The 14,687-nt window shown below is 40.3% G+C and overlaps 2 protein-coding genes across 3 annotated transcripts in view; one reads left to right on the top strand and one right to left on the bottom strand.

The window, feature by feature from the left end:
- The window catches only part of LOC118669681 (minichromosome maintenance complex binding protein), a 33,588-nt gene that overhangs the window by 5,307 nt on the left and 13,594 nt on the right, over nt 1–14,687 (bottom strand). Inside the window, exons 7-14 of one of the 2 annotated variants that reach the window (XM_036335778.1) lie at nt 10,196–10,347; nt 7,908–8,008; nt 7,263–7,441; nt 6,874–6,997; nt 5,001–5,118; nt 3,342–3,507; nt 1,848–1,981; nt 788–952 (exon numbers count right to left, since the gene is read on the bottom strand). In XM_036335778.1, the coding sequence (XP_036191671.1) occupies nt 788–952; nt 1,848–1,981; nt 3,342–3,507; nt 5,001–5,118; nt 6,874–6,997; nt 7,263–7,441; nt 7,908–8,008; nt 10,196–10,347 (1,139 nt within the window). The remainder of the gene's footprint in view (nt 1–787; nt 953–1,847; nt 1,982–3,341; nt 3,508–5,000; nt 5,119–6,873; nt 6,998–7,262; nt 7,442–7,907; nt 8,009–10,195; nt 10,348–14,687) is intronic. The other variant, XM_036335779.1, reaches the window with a different exon arrangement.
- Nucleotides 1–14,687, top strand: part of INPP5F (inositol polyphosphate-5-phosphatase F) — an 85,521-nt gene that overhangs the window by 65,850 nt on the left and 4,984 nt on the right. The gene's annotated exons all lie outside the window — the stretch shown is intronic.

The following is a 14,687-nucleotide window of genomic DNA, read 5'->3' as shown; positions in this document are numbered from 1 at the left end:
TTGGTCAGCAGGCCGACACTCTGTCCACTGAGCCAAACCAGCTAAGGCGACATATTGCTTTTTAAATAACCCAAAAGGGTTGAGAGAAAGTCTACAAATCAAGAATTCTACATCCAGCAAAAACTAGTCTTCAAAAATGGAAGAGAAATAAAGACATTTCCAGATAAGCAAAAAAACGTAGAGAGAATCTGTCATGAGCTGATCTGCCCTACAAGGAATATTGAGAGAGTTCTTCAAGCTGAAATAAAACAACACTGCAAAGTAACTTGAAGGCACATAAAGATCACTGGTAAAGGGAACTATACAAGTAAATATAAAAGGCGGTATAACTGACTTTTCTTTTGTAACTTTTCCCTCGGATTAAAAGACAACTGTATAGACCAATAATTATGAACGTCGATGGGCACAGAGTGTATAAAGATGTAATCTGTATGATGATAAAGCACAAAGGGAGAAAATGAAATTGTAAGGGAGCAAAGTTTCTGTGTACTACTGTGATTAAATTGGCATCAATCCCCAAATGATGGTTACAGTTAAGAGTTAAGATGTTAATTGTAGCCCCCAGGGCAACTAAGAAAAAAAATTATAAAAGACATGGAAATTAAAATTGTATACAAGAAATATCTATTTCAAACACAAGACAATAACAGAGAAAGAGACGAACAAAAAAGACATAAGACATAGAAAATAAATGGCAAAATTACCTTATCAGTAAATACAATAAATGTAAATTGATTAAATACTTTCATTCAACACAGGGAAATCCTTTATCTTATCCCAAACATACCTTGGTTATCTCATCAGATATGCTATAATCCAGGAACCTCAAAAGGGTCAGGTAAATGCGGAACTTGTTTAGCACAGAAGGCAGCACGGCTGAGAGAAGGCTGTTCATGTACTCCTCCATGTTTGGGGGAATTAGCTGTGGCTGTAAGTGGATCTGGCAATCTGCCTAAAAAAGAGAAATAGTACACAGTATTTTCCAAGTTCTTAAATTAATCTAAAATTTCAGAAGAATAGATGCATCATGTCTACCATCCCCTAAGAGAATTAAAACTATTTATTATTGGGGGGAGGTCACTTTACACATAAATTTACATACACTATCTCTACCTCAACAGTGATTACAAAAGTTGGCCTTATCTTGGTTACTTATGTTTCCTCACCAGTATCAGCAAACACGTAAGGGAGCGCCAGTGTCTGAAAAGCAGCTAATTAAAATGTTTTAGATGTTTCCTTAACCACAGAATATGTAATCTGTATCTTAATCACACTTTCCCACGGAAAACTTACCAAGGGCCATTTCATCCTCATTCACAGGTAGTTGTCTCATACATCACAAGTGAACATATGTGATTTATGATACACAGAAACTTGATGCCTTTTGAATAGCATATTTCCCATCAGTAAGAGCTGTCAGTCACACTGATGATTTACCAGAGAATTTCACCATCAAGCAAAAAATAATAATTATCAGATGGATTAGAAACACTTTAAAAGGAATTCTAAAATACTTCGCACGTAAGATTGGCAGAAATCAATGGGACAGAGGCAGCAAGAACAAAGGTGTGGATATTAATCAGGCAAGTTACTGACAGCTTCTACTTTCTATACCTAGATGTGGGAGTTACTACCCCAACAGCTTTTTTTGCTTATCTTGTGATTTGCTGATAACTGATTCTTGGTAGATCTAAGGTTTTCATTCCAAGGCAGAAACAAAATAATCAATTCCCTTATTAATAATCAGCAGCTACAATTTTGAAGTAATATGCAGTAACCAAGAGACAAAGAATATATGAATATCTTTGCAATATAACCTCCCTCCATTTAAAAATAACTCATCGTACGGGTAGGAGTGATCTCCCTTCCGAAGTAATCAAAACATTAATATTGCAGGGGAATTCCATTTGGTGGTAACTGAAATCATAATCCACCTTCTGCCAAGTTATTAGGTTGCTCAGGGCCGTCACATTATGAACACCTAGAAAAGCAGGAAATATTTTTTCAGTCATTTGATTTTAATTACCTAAACAAATTAGTTTTGCTGACACTGATTATAAGACACGAGGTTTCTTCTACTGCTTTAAAACAGTATATAAAGCACTGTCTAATTTACTAAGCTAAGTGTTCATTAGGTAATACTTGCCACATGGTATCTGATACCTAACATGGTATGCAATTAGGCAAAAAATAGGTTCCCAATTAAGTATGATTACTTTCTAGGTGGTGTGTTCAAGAAGGCTAAAATAATACGGTAGAACTAAAATTACACTTATCCACAGGGATAAGGTTACAGAATTTTACTGATTTGCTACCATCCACTTCTGCCGTATGTGTACCCAGTCAACACTGTTTTTAATTCTCTTTTCCTCTTGAACATATCACCAGCATCATGTCATCTGAGCACAGGTAAAGCTATCTGCTTCCTTATAATTTTATTTTATAAAAGATATTTCTTGCCCTAACCCGTCTGGCTCAGTGGATGGAGCATCAGCCTGCGGACTCAAGGGTCCCAGGTTCAATTCCGGTCAAGGGCATGTACCTTGGTTGCGGGCTCATCCCCAGTAGGGAGTGTGCAGGAGGCAGCTGATCAATGTTTCTCTCTCATTGATGTTTCTAACTCTCTATCCTTCTCCCTTCCTCTCTGTAAAAAATCAATAAAATATATATATTTTTAAAAAGACATTTTTTTTATGTTATTGATTTTTAGAGAGAGAGGAAGGGAGAGGGGTAAATAGAGACATCAATGAGAGAGGGACATCATTAATTGGCTGCCTCCTGCCTGTCTGCTACTGGAGATTGAGCCCACAACCTGGGCATGTGCCCCGACGAGGGATCAAACCAGTGACCTCTTGGTTCCTGGGTCGAAGCTCAACCACTGCACCACACCAGCCGGACCCTTGTAATTTTATAATGCTCCATAACTGGGCTCAGTGCAAGCCATATGATCTACTAAACTTTTTATTTTTTCAGAGATGCTTTGAAATAAACATTTTAAACTTCATATTAGGCAGTAAAAATGTTTTATTATATCTTTTCTACACCTTTTTTAAAAGATAATATATGACTAAAGGCAAAACCTCTTTTCATTTTTAAAGCTATTCCCCTAATGTTCTATCATTGTTAATTTGGTCTAAACTGTAAATTTTCATATAATTATAACAACATATAGTGGATGTACACAATTTATACTTATACTAGATGCTTTAAATTCATATGGCAAGCCTTTACCTTAAATATTTCTGAGATGTCAATTTGTTTAGTTATTCTTTTAAGAAGTCATTACCAGATCTGGCTTTGACAGGAGGTTACAAATGGAAGGGAAACACCCACGTACGTACCTGGGGTGTCAAGCTGGCCTTGCTCCAGAAGAGTTTCATCGATGACAAGGGAAGTGTTGCTGGGTAGCTGGAGGAGCCCACTGACCAAGCGATTGGCTGTATAGTCTTTGTGGGGAATGAATTTCAAATGGTTCATGTTCTCTATAGTCATCTGCAGACGAAAAGACTGCAAGAAAGATTTTTTAATGAGCAAGGAACTAAGTTTCCTCTTTTAAGAAAACATATATTTGGAGTTAAACACCGTATTTATATGGAAAGAACCTATCAACTCCCAAGAGAAATCTCATGTTTTCTTGAGCCCTTTTAACACACTGCGTACCCCATAGAAATCTCTAAGACACACGCCAGGGACTGCACGTTTTTGGGCAAACCGCACGTTATTTAAATCCTCATAATGCACTTTAGGTGTTGTTTTTCAATAATTATAACATTTCTATTTACAAAAACAAACAATTAAAGTTCCTAGTACTTTTTTAACGTATGGTACTGCGTAAAACATTTTCCTCTATGAAGAGGGACCAAACAAAATTTACGTAAGTATCTAGATTCGCTCCTTTTTCCATGGACGTGAAAAACGAGAACACTCGTGAGCGGTCCTTAACAGATGGCGTGCGAAACACGAGGAAACCCTGAGCGGTACAAAATGTGTTAAGCAAAAACGATTATCTACATCCTAAAAAATAACTTCACTGACTCTGAGCTGCTTTATTCTCAACTGTCTTGCTCAGTATTCTTAAAGATTCTTATTTTACCAGAAAACCAAAAACAAATATCCAGCAGCTTAGGTGCACAGGGCAACAAAACAGAAAATAAAATGTTTATTTACTCATCAAGATGGGGAGAGAAAAGCCTAGTTTTCCTCTATGCTCCCTGAATTTATATCATATTCATTCATATCCTACAGATTCTTGAATAAACTGTTTCTAGAAAAACCAAGGAGCAGAACACACTGAGCTGTGCTGGGCGCTGGGTCTCATTACTCGCTCCACCCGGCTGCACCCGCCTCCTCGCCCATCTCCCAGAGCCCACCCCCCCAACGCCCTCTGCACCCGCTCTTCACTCCCATCTGCTCTTCTGTCTCCCTCCCTAAACGGCAGTGTTGTGGGGGGTGCGGGTGCGGGAGAAGGGTGTCGAGGAAGAGATAAGGTATATTTTCAAAATGGAGAGACTTTTGTACTTTGGCTTCATTGAAGTCAAAGAAAATGAGGGAGGGAGGCCACATTATAGACACAAGCAAACCACCGCTAAGAGCAGCATCTTGTCCAAACAAAGGATGGCTGTGAGCCCAACGATGGCCCTGCGCCACATGAGCAGGTTACTCACACTCGGCCTGTGTGAACAAGACATTAAAGAGGCAGGTGTTTGGAGGCACACGAAGGATACCAAATTCCACAAGCACACGGCCTCAACTGAGAGTGCAATTCTGAGCGAGTAACTGCAACTGGGCTCACTGTTACATTTACAGAAATTGCTGCTAAGGCAACAAAAGTGAATGTTTCGGGGGGAGTACATTTTAAGTTATAGAGCCCGGCAGGCCTTGCTGCCTTGTAAAGACACCTACTAAAACCTCAAAGATAAATATTTGGGCTGAATAAAAGACATTTAGATGGATTTTTCAAGTGTGCTCAGATCTGTAATATGTATTTATAATGATCTTACTGCTGGAACAAGATGTTGAATAATTCGATACAAGTGTTCTGTGAAGGTACTATTCCGTGGGCAACCACTCAAATTAACCGTAAATTTTCCTAGCGGAAGAACGTCTCTTCTTGTATATCTAGAAAAAAAAAAATATATTAACCAATAAGATACTCAGGTGATTTCCATCAAAAAGCAAACATGGAAAAATTAGCTTAATAGTATCACGAAAGATAGATTACTCTGAAATTATTTTATTTATCAGAGTAACAGCAGTAAAAATAACAGCCAATAGTTACATGAGTGCTGATTATGTGCCAGGGACTGTTCTGAGTGCTTAAATGCTTTCTCATTTAATCCTCTCATTGAAACACTCTGAAGTAGGTGCTATGACCTTTGTTTTACAGATGAGAAAGTTTAGGTAATATGACCGAGTACACAGCCAGGAAGTAGAAGAGCCAGGATTTGAACACAGGTGTTTGGTTCCAGGTCTGTGCTTGCAACCATTAAATATCACTGTGTCCAATTCTATTCGAGCAAAGACTTACAGCACAGAGATGTTTACTGTGGTGTAATTCAAAATAGGGAAAAAATAGGAAAACCTAGCATTTAGGGAAATAGTACAACTGTCTACAATGAAATATTGTGCAGCCATTAAAAAGTTCATCAAGAAATAAATAATGGCCCTGGCTGATTTTGCTCAAGTGGTTAAGAGCATCGTCAGCCCATGAACTGAAGGATCAAGGGTTTGATTCCCAGTCCAGGGCACATGCCTGAGTTGCAGGTTCAATCCCTAGCCCAAGTCGGGGTGGGTGCAGGAGGCAACCAATCGATGTGTCTCTCTCACATTAATATTTCTCTCCCTTCCTTCCTCCCTCCCTCCCTTCCTTCTACTCTCTCTAAAGAAATCAATGAAAAAAATCCTCAAAAAAAAAAAAGAATTAGCCCTGGCCGGTTTGGCTCAGTGGATAGAGTGTCGGCCTGCGGACTGAAAGGTACCGGGCTCGATTCCGGCCAAGGGTACATGCCCGGGTTGCAGGCTTGATCCCCAGTAGGGGGCGTGCGGAAAGCAGCCAATCAATGATTCTCTCTCATCATTGATGTTTCTATCTCTTCCTCCCTCTCTCTTAAATCAATAAAGAAATACATTTTTTAAAAAAAGAATTATGATGGGATAATGTTTAATAGATATTAAATGATAAGAGCAAGGTATGGATCTGTGTTTAGATTACAACTGAGTTCTATGCAGAAATGTATATAAATGTAAACAAAAATAATGACAAGAACATGTACCAAAATGTATTAATAGCTAAGATGATCTCTAAATGGTGAGATTACAGATTATTTCTATTTTCCTCTTTATGCTCTGGGAACTGGTTGAAGGCACACATACTACTTTTGAAACCAGAAAACAAAGAACTATAGTGACGTGAAAGCAAGGGGTGCTCACATCCACACCTGTTAGATGTGCACACAACAGACCTTGCTGACTTAGAGAATAACGAATACAAAAAGGATAAACAGTTCATTTTACTCATCAGCCATGTCCTTTATCTGATACTAAAGTCCCAATGCATGAGATTCGTGCAAGGAGCTCAGCCTTTGCAGCCTCGTCTGGAAGGTCGTCCAGACGGTCATTCTACTGTTCAGCCTAATTAGCATATTAGCTCTTTATTACATAGGATCGGCTCTTAAATTGAGAGAGAACATCAAAATGCTCAATGTGAAACTGAGACGAGGTGGAAAAAGGACTTCATCGCTAATTTGTTCTAACACTCATTACACTGAACAAATAAAAATGACTTGATGATGAAATCCTCAGAAACCTTCCTGCTTTTCCCCCCTTTTAACAAAGCACCAACTCTCGCCATCCCACCAGGAATATGGCACTTACACCGTAGAGATGAGATGTAATATAAGGTATTCAGCAGCCAAACTATCTCCCAAAAGGGCATGTGTGAGGAACCCAAGCAATTCTGCTCTGACTGGAGACAATTCGGACATGAAGCTTGAAACAACTGGAGAAGGAAAGGAGACCAGATTCAGAATAAACATACCAGTTCCTCTCGAGTGCTTTAGGTTAAAAGGTAACTGTGGAACAAACCCACTACAAGTCAGTATACGTGTCAAGACTTTAGCGAAGAGAATGAATTAACCTAAAGGACAACGGGGCAAAGACACAGTGGCCATTCCGAGGAACAAGACCCTGACTGACTCAGTTCCCCACGAGCACACGTCACACGTAGCTCCCGACACACCCTGGGACATCTCGGGGTCACTTACACTTACAGGTTTTGCTCTCCTCTTTGTTAAGCGAGGCCGGCAACAGTGGGTTGATGTGTTGCAACTTCTGGGCTAAAACCACATGAATCCTTGGCACTAGCGAAGCAGGAGGACTGTGCACTCTCTGTTCTTCGGCTGTGTCTGTGCATTCCATCGGATCCAGGAGTGACGCGGCGTCCCTGCGGAGAGGGACAGCGCTTCAACTCACAGATCCGCCCGTTACAGAGATGTAACAATAATGTACGTCTCTGAAAAAAGTGAGAATACAAGCCAAGAACAAGTTCTACCTGTGGATCTTAAAAAAACAGAAAATGGCTCCCCTTTGTTACCTCACAGATTTCAGGCTGGATGGGTCATGTTATGATACACGTACTCATTCTTTTCTTCAAGCAGAGTAATGTTTGTACTCAGTGTGCTGTCACCTGACTCAGCGGGATATAGTCTGGCTACTCACTAGGTCATTTCAAAACAGACTCTTTCTTGAGCTACCAGCTGGAACGTCAAATGTCACAGAGGGTCTCAAAAACCTGGGTCTTTTTCTCAAAGGCCATCAGGTATCTATTATTCAGTGTGCAGAAAATTTATTCTTCTCTATCCTAATTATTAGTTATCCCCCCCCCCCCAAAAAAAGAACAAAAGACTCACCTTTCATCATTGTTCAGTATACTTAGCACGGGATCCACAGAGAGGATGCCATACAACTCAAGAACATCATTTACTTTGAAACAATCCCCATCTTCATAGACCTAGTAAGAGGCCACATGACATTGTGTTGTTAGGACTAAATAACACCAACAAAGTGTAAGATATCAGTCTTGAAATAAAGTAATAATATCATAGAAAGTTAGAGAGAGTAGAACAACTCTTCTGTTTCATAAATTGAGACCAAGGGAGGTCAAGTGCTTGCCTGAAGTCATACTTCTAGTTAGCAAATAAGTGAAGTAAAAGGGGGGACCCTGATCCCCAACCAACGTGTCTTCAATATAGCACACTACAAAGGAGAGGCTTCCCCCCAAGGATGATCTATATATATAAAAGCCTAATATGCTAACTGTCCCTCCAACCATCCAATCATTCAAACAGTCGCTATGATGTGCACTGACCACCAGGGGGCAGATGCTCTGACCAGTAGGTTAGCTTGCTGCTGGGGTCCGGCCGATCAGGACTGAGCGAGACAGGCCGGACACACCCTGGAGCCCTCCTGTGGTCCCTCCCCGGCTGGCCAACCTCCTGCGTCCCTCCCCGGCCCCGATTGTGCACCGGTGGGGTCCCTTGGCCTGGCCTGTGCCCTCTCGCAATTCGAGACCCATGGGGGATGTCGGAGAGCCAGTTGTGGCCCCATCCCTGCAGGCCAGGCCGAGGGACACCACGGGTGCACGAATCCTTGCACTGGGCCTCTAGTCTCCAACTAAAACCAGAAACATGCACAATCTCAAAATCTACCACCCGTACCCAAAGAAGGGGAAACAAAACACAGGATTAAGAGGTTAACAAAATCTTAGATTGGCCATGAGGTCTTTCACTATAAAAAAACCAACTTTCAAAGTTGTACACCATGATGGTCTTTAATAACTATCAAAGCCCCCTTGGTGACACCCGATATAAGTATGGCAGGAAAAATACTGGGATTCTGGTCTTCGTGTTACATACGTGTCATTAAAGTTAAAACCACAAATAAAAATGGATTCTCATCGATCATTTCTGAAACTTATATCACTTGTTCACTTATCAGGATTAAAAAAGGGGATAAGCAAGATAAGGGAGCTATTAAAATTTTTTTCTTCTATTTTAAATGCAAATCAGAAATGAACTTTGGTAAGAGAAGAATGGTGAAAATAGTATTAGAAAGTTAGAAACAATATAGGAAGGGAAAAGACATGAATTAAAATATTGTTCCACTTCTGACTGAAATACTTTTTTAAAAAAATATTTTTACTGATTTTAGAGAGACGGGAAAGGAGATAGAGATAGAAACATAGATGAGAGAGAAACATCAATCGGCTGCCTCCTGCACACCCCCTACTGGGAATTGAGCCCGCAACCCGGGCATGTGCCCACCTCTTGGTTCATGGGTCAATACTCAACCAAGCCACCTTGGCCAAACTGAAATATTCTTTAAGAATGCTATGGTAGACAGAAAAATGGACCTCCCAAAGATGTCCACCCGAATCCCTGAAGTCTGTGAATATGTTATTTTTAAAAGCAGAAGTGACTTGCATAAATTAAGGAACTGGAGATGGGGAAATTACCCTGGATTATCTGGGTGGACCTAATTTGATCACACTGTCCCTTAAAGTTGGAGAATCTTTCCTACCTACGGTCAGATGTGACTATGAAAAAATGGTCAGCCCTAGCTGGTTTTGCTCAGTGGATAGAGCTTTGGCCTGTAGACCGAAGTGTCCCGAGTTCGATTCTGATAAAGGGCACAGACCTTGGTTGCAGGGTCCTCCCCGGCCTGAGGTCTGGTCGGGACTTGTGCAGGAGGTACCAACCGATGTGTTTCTCTCACATCGATAGATATTTCTCTCTTCCACTCTCTAAAAATCAATGGAAAAATATCCTCGGGTATTATAAAAAAAAAAAAAAAAAAAGGAAAATAGTCAGAGAGATGCACTGCTGCTGGCTATGAAGATGGAGGAGGGGACCACAAACCAAGAAGGTGGGCACCTGTAGAAACAGTAACAGGAAAAATACAAACAAACGAACAAACAAACAAAAACAGATCCTCCGAAAAGAAATGCAGCCCCACTGACATGTGATTTCCCCCAGGAAGGTCCATGTCGGACTTCTCATCTAAAAGCCTGGGTAAATTTGTATTCTTTTAAGCCACCAAGTTTGCAATAGGAAACTAACACAAACACTAAGAATTTTCCATTTTAATTTCTGAGAAACAGAACACGTCTATGTCAATGTCCGGTCTGTGACAGGTTTACCTTCACAAGGCATGCAGGGCCCTTCTCTCCTGGCAGTGGGAAGTTCAGGTCAAAAGGAGAAGAGAGATTCAGGGAGCTCAGCTGTGGTCCAGTAGAAGCTTCAGTTTCTAGACGTTTTGGCTCGCCACACCCCTGAAGACCGCCAACACTCCCTAAGTCAAAGGGAAGCGAGCATTGCACTCACGTCATTTCTAGGGCCTTCTGCAGATAAAGAACCTTCCCTCAGGAGCATTTCAAGTTTGTTATAAAGGATGCTTCTGAGCTCACAAACTTGTTACTGTTCTTAAGGAAATAACACATACTAGCAAAGCCCTTTCTCTGACTTATTGAGCCATTGTTTCTCCTACAATAAAATGGCAACAAATTCCCCCCATCAAATTTCAGTATAAGCATTTTTAAAAGTTAGTATTTAATATGGTTTCTTTGACATCTCTGACCTAAGGCATATATGGCTTACTGACAACAGAACCACCCTGGTAGAAGAGTTTCCTACTTCTAAGCAGAATAAAACCATATAGCAATAAATTCACTTACCAAGCATTTATTAACATCCATTATGTACCAGGAATCATACTAGTGATTGGGGATACAAAGATGATTAAAAGAGAGCCTCTAGCCCTGAAATAATCAGTTTAGGGCTGATAACTAATTAGAATCAATATATAGCCTGCCATACCACAGGATATTGCTCAGCAATAAAAAGAAATACACTGCTGACACACACAACTTGGATGATCTCAAGGGAATGTTGCTGAATGAAAACTGTTGATCACAGAGTTTACATACTGTAAGATTCTATGTACATAACACTAGAGGCCCGATGCATGAAATTCATGCAAGGGTAGGCCCTCACAGCCCCCTCCGGCTTCGTCCGGAAGGTCATCCAGACGGTCGTTCTGCTGTTTGGTCTAATTAGCATATTAGCTTTTTATTATATGGGATTCTTGAAATGACAAAATTACAGAGATGAAGAATAGATTAGTGGTTGCCAGGGATTAAGGACTTGGGGAGGGAGAGCAGAGGCAGGAGAGAGATGGGCATGCTTATAAAAGGGCAATATGAGAAGTCAAGTAACGACTTGCTCCACATCTTAACTATAGTAGTGGGCACATGAATCTACACGTGTGATGCAATTGCAAAGAACTAAATACGCACACACAAACAGATGCCTGTAAAGAATGTGAATTCTGAACAAGGTAAATGGATTGTATCAATGCCCACTTTCTGGTCATGATATTCTACAATAATTATATAAGGTGTCACCACTGGGGAAAATTGGGTCAAGGGTATTCAAGGTCTCTGTGTTATTTCTTACAACTGCTTGTGAATCCACACTTACCTCAGAAAAAGTTTAAAACTATTTATAACCTGAAAGACTGCTTAGAAACCAACAAGTTAAACTTTACATAAATAATGTACTCAAATAAAAAATTAAAAGCCCGGCAGTATGGCATTCAAACAATCAGACAAGAAATAGGAGAATCAATTGCTTAAATGATAAGAATTACCAAAGATCTGGATTTTATCATTTATTGTTATGATACACCACTAATTTCAATAAACATTTGGGGTTGGTGGAGAAAATGAGCACTAGATTTATATATATTTACTGTAAAACATTCCAATTTTGAAGATATTAAAATATTCCTTAGCATTAAGGAAAGACAGTAACATGAACTTATCCTATGTAATAAAAAGGTAATATGCAAACTGACCGAAGGGCAGAACAACCAGTTGCTATGATGTGCACTGACCACCAGGGGGCAGGCACTCAAATGCAGGAGATGCCCACTGGAGATCAGTGCGTTCCCATAGGTGGAGCACTGCTCAGCCAGAAGCCGGGCTCACAGCTGGCAAGTGCAGTGGCAGTGGCGGGAGCCTCTCCCGCCTCTGAGGCAGTGCTAAGGATGTCTGACTGCTGTCCCTATGGGGAGCAGGCCTAAGCTGTCAGTCTGACATCCCCCGAGGGCTCCCGGACTGTGAGAGGGCGCAGGCCAGGCTGAGGGACACCCCGCCGAAGTGCAATTTTGTGCACTGGGCCTCTAGTAAAATAGAATAATATATAGTTAAATGAAATTCTTTAGTAATTTTTGTTTACCACTGATTCATATTTGCCCTCTCGACCCAATCTGACAGAGATCAATTAACTAAATTTGTTTTACCTCCTCTCTCTTTAACGTGTCCTCTAATTAAAGGTGCTGAAGAAAAATAACTGAATATAAAAAGAGCCAAAACCGGTTTGGCTCAGTGGATAGAGCGTCGGCCTGCGGACTGAAGGGTCCCGGGTTCGATTCCGGTCAAGGGCATGTACCTGGGTTGCGGGCACATCCCCAATAGGAGATGTGCAGGAGGCAGCTGATCGATGTTTCTCTCTCATTGATGTTTCTAACTCTGTCTCTCTCCCTTCCTCTCTGTAAAAAATCAATAAAATATATTTTAAGAAAAAAATAAAAAATAAATAAATAAAAAGAGAAAGAAAGACAAACATATCTACCTGGCATAATAAAGAAATTCACCATGCATAAAAACTGTTATTGGTAAAATCAATAATGATATACCAATTCCGAAATTCTCTCTTGCTTTGAGAAAATTTTCAACTTTTTGTCTCCTTTTTCTAATCAGAATTAGTTGTGTTTTAAGAAGTAAGCCACTACAAACATATGTAAATAGATCAGAACTGTGACCATTCTAAGGGCTATCTTCTTTGGAGTTTAGGAATGTATCACAATTTCCTGACATTTTCAGTCTTATAAATTAAAAGTACCACTATTCTGAAAGAAAAGAAGAATGTTTTCAGATATAAATAAATCATTTTTAGGATAAACCACTCTGTTTCCGTATTAATTGAGCTGAGATAAAAATAAAATAAAGAGAAAAGACCCTTTTTTTTAAAATTAAATCTTTATTGTTTAGATTATTACATTTGTTCCTCTTTTCCCCCCCCATAACTCCCCTCCTCCCAGTTCCCGCCCACCCTCTGCCCTCACTCCCCACCCACTGTCCTCATCCATAGGTGCACAATTTTTGTCCAGTCTCTTCCCCCATCTCCCACACTCCTTTCCCCCCCAAGAATAGTCAGTCCATTCCCTTTCTATGTCCCTGATTCTATTATAATCAACAGTTCATTCTGTTCATCAGATTATTTATTCACTTGATTCTTATATTCACTTGTTGATAGATGCATATTTGTTGTTCATAATTTGTATCTTTACCTTTTTCTTCCTCTTCCTCTTCTTAAAGGATACCTTTCAGCATTTCATATAATCCTGGTTTGGTGGTGATGAACTCCTTTAGCTTTTCCTTATCTGTGAAGCTCTTTATCTGACCTTCAATTCTGAATGATAGCTTTGCTGGATAAAGTAATCTTGGTTGTAGGTTCTTGGCATTCATCACTTTGAATATTTCTTGCCACTCCCTTCTGGCCTGCAAAGTTTCTGTTGAGAAATCAGCTGACAGTCGTATGGGTATTCCCTTGTAGGTAACTGAGTTTCTTTCTCTTGCTGCTTTTAAGATTCTTTGTCTTTTGCTCTTGGCATTTTAATTATGATGTGTCTTGGTGTGGTCCTCTTTGGATTCCTTGTGTTTGGGGTTCTCTGCGCTTCTTGGACCTGTAAGTCTATTTCTTTCACCAGGTGGGGGAAATTTTCTGTCATTATTTCTTCAAATAGGTTTTCAATATCTTGCTCTCTCTCATCTTCTGGCACCCCTATAATTCTGATGTTGGTACGCTTGAAGCTGTCCCAGAGGCTCCTTACACTATCTTCGTATTTTTGGATTCTTTTTTCATTTTGCTTTTCCAGTTGGGTGTTTTTTGCTTCTTTGTATTTCAAATCTTTGACTTGATTCTTGCGCTCCTCTGGTCTGCTGTTGGGAGTCTGTATAGTATTCTTTATTTCAGTCCGTGTATGTTTAATTTCTAGTTGGTTCTTTATCACAACATCGAGGGTCTCATTAGATTTCTCGAGGATCTCATTAAGTTTATCGGCAGCTTCTAGACAGTTCTTGAGAGACCTTAAAAGTGTGGTTCTGACTGAAACCGGTTTGGCTCAGAGGATAGAGCGTCGGCCTGCAGACTGAAGGGTCCCAGGTTCGATTCCGGTCAAGGGCATGTGCCTGGGTTGCGGGCACATCCCCAGGGGGTGTGCAGGAGGCAGCTGATCGATGTTTCTCTCTCACTGATGTTTCTAGCTCTCTATCTCTCTCCCTTCCTCTCTGTAAGAAATCAATAAAATATATTAAAAAAAAAAAAAAAGTGTGGTTCTGAACTCTATATCTTCCATTGACAATTTTGTCCTGTTTCTTTGTCTCCACATTTTGTTTTGCTTTCTTGGTGCACCCCCTAGTGGTCTTTGTGTGCAGTCTTGTAGTTAAGCCTTGATTGTTGTAGCTAATACTAGGGGGGATTTGACCTCCAGGCCAAGTGGCTGTGAGAATCAGCTGTGTCTGCAGTGAGAGAACTTCTGTCCTCTAGGGAGGTGCTAATCTGGCATTT

Source organism: Myotis myotis, unplaced genomic scaffold, assembly GCF_014108235.1.
Source record: "Myotis myotis isolate mMyoMyo1 unplaced genomic scaffold, mMyoMyo1.p scaffold_m19_p_15, whole genome shotgun sequence".
NCBI classification, from domain to species: domain Eukaryota; kingdom Metazoa; phylum Chordata; class Mammalia; order Chiroptera; family Vespertilionidae; genus Myotis; species Myotis myotis.
Note: the sequence above shows the minus strand (reverse complement) of the source record. Positions and strands in the feature narration are given on the sequence as shown.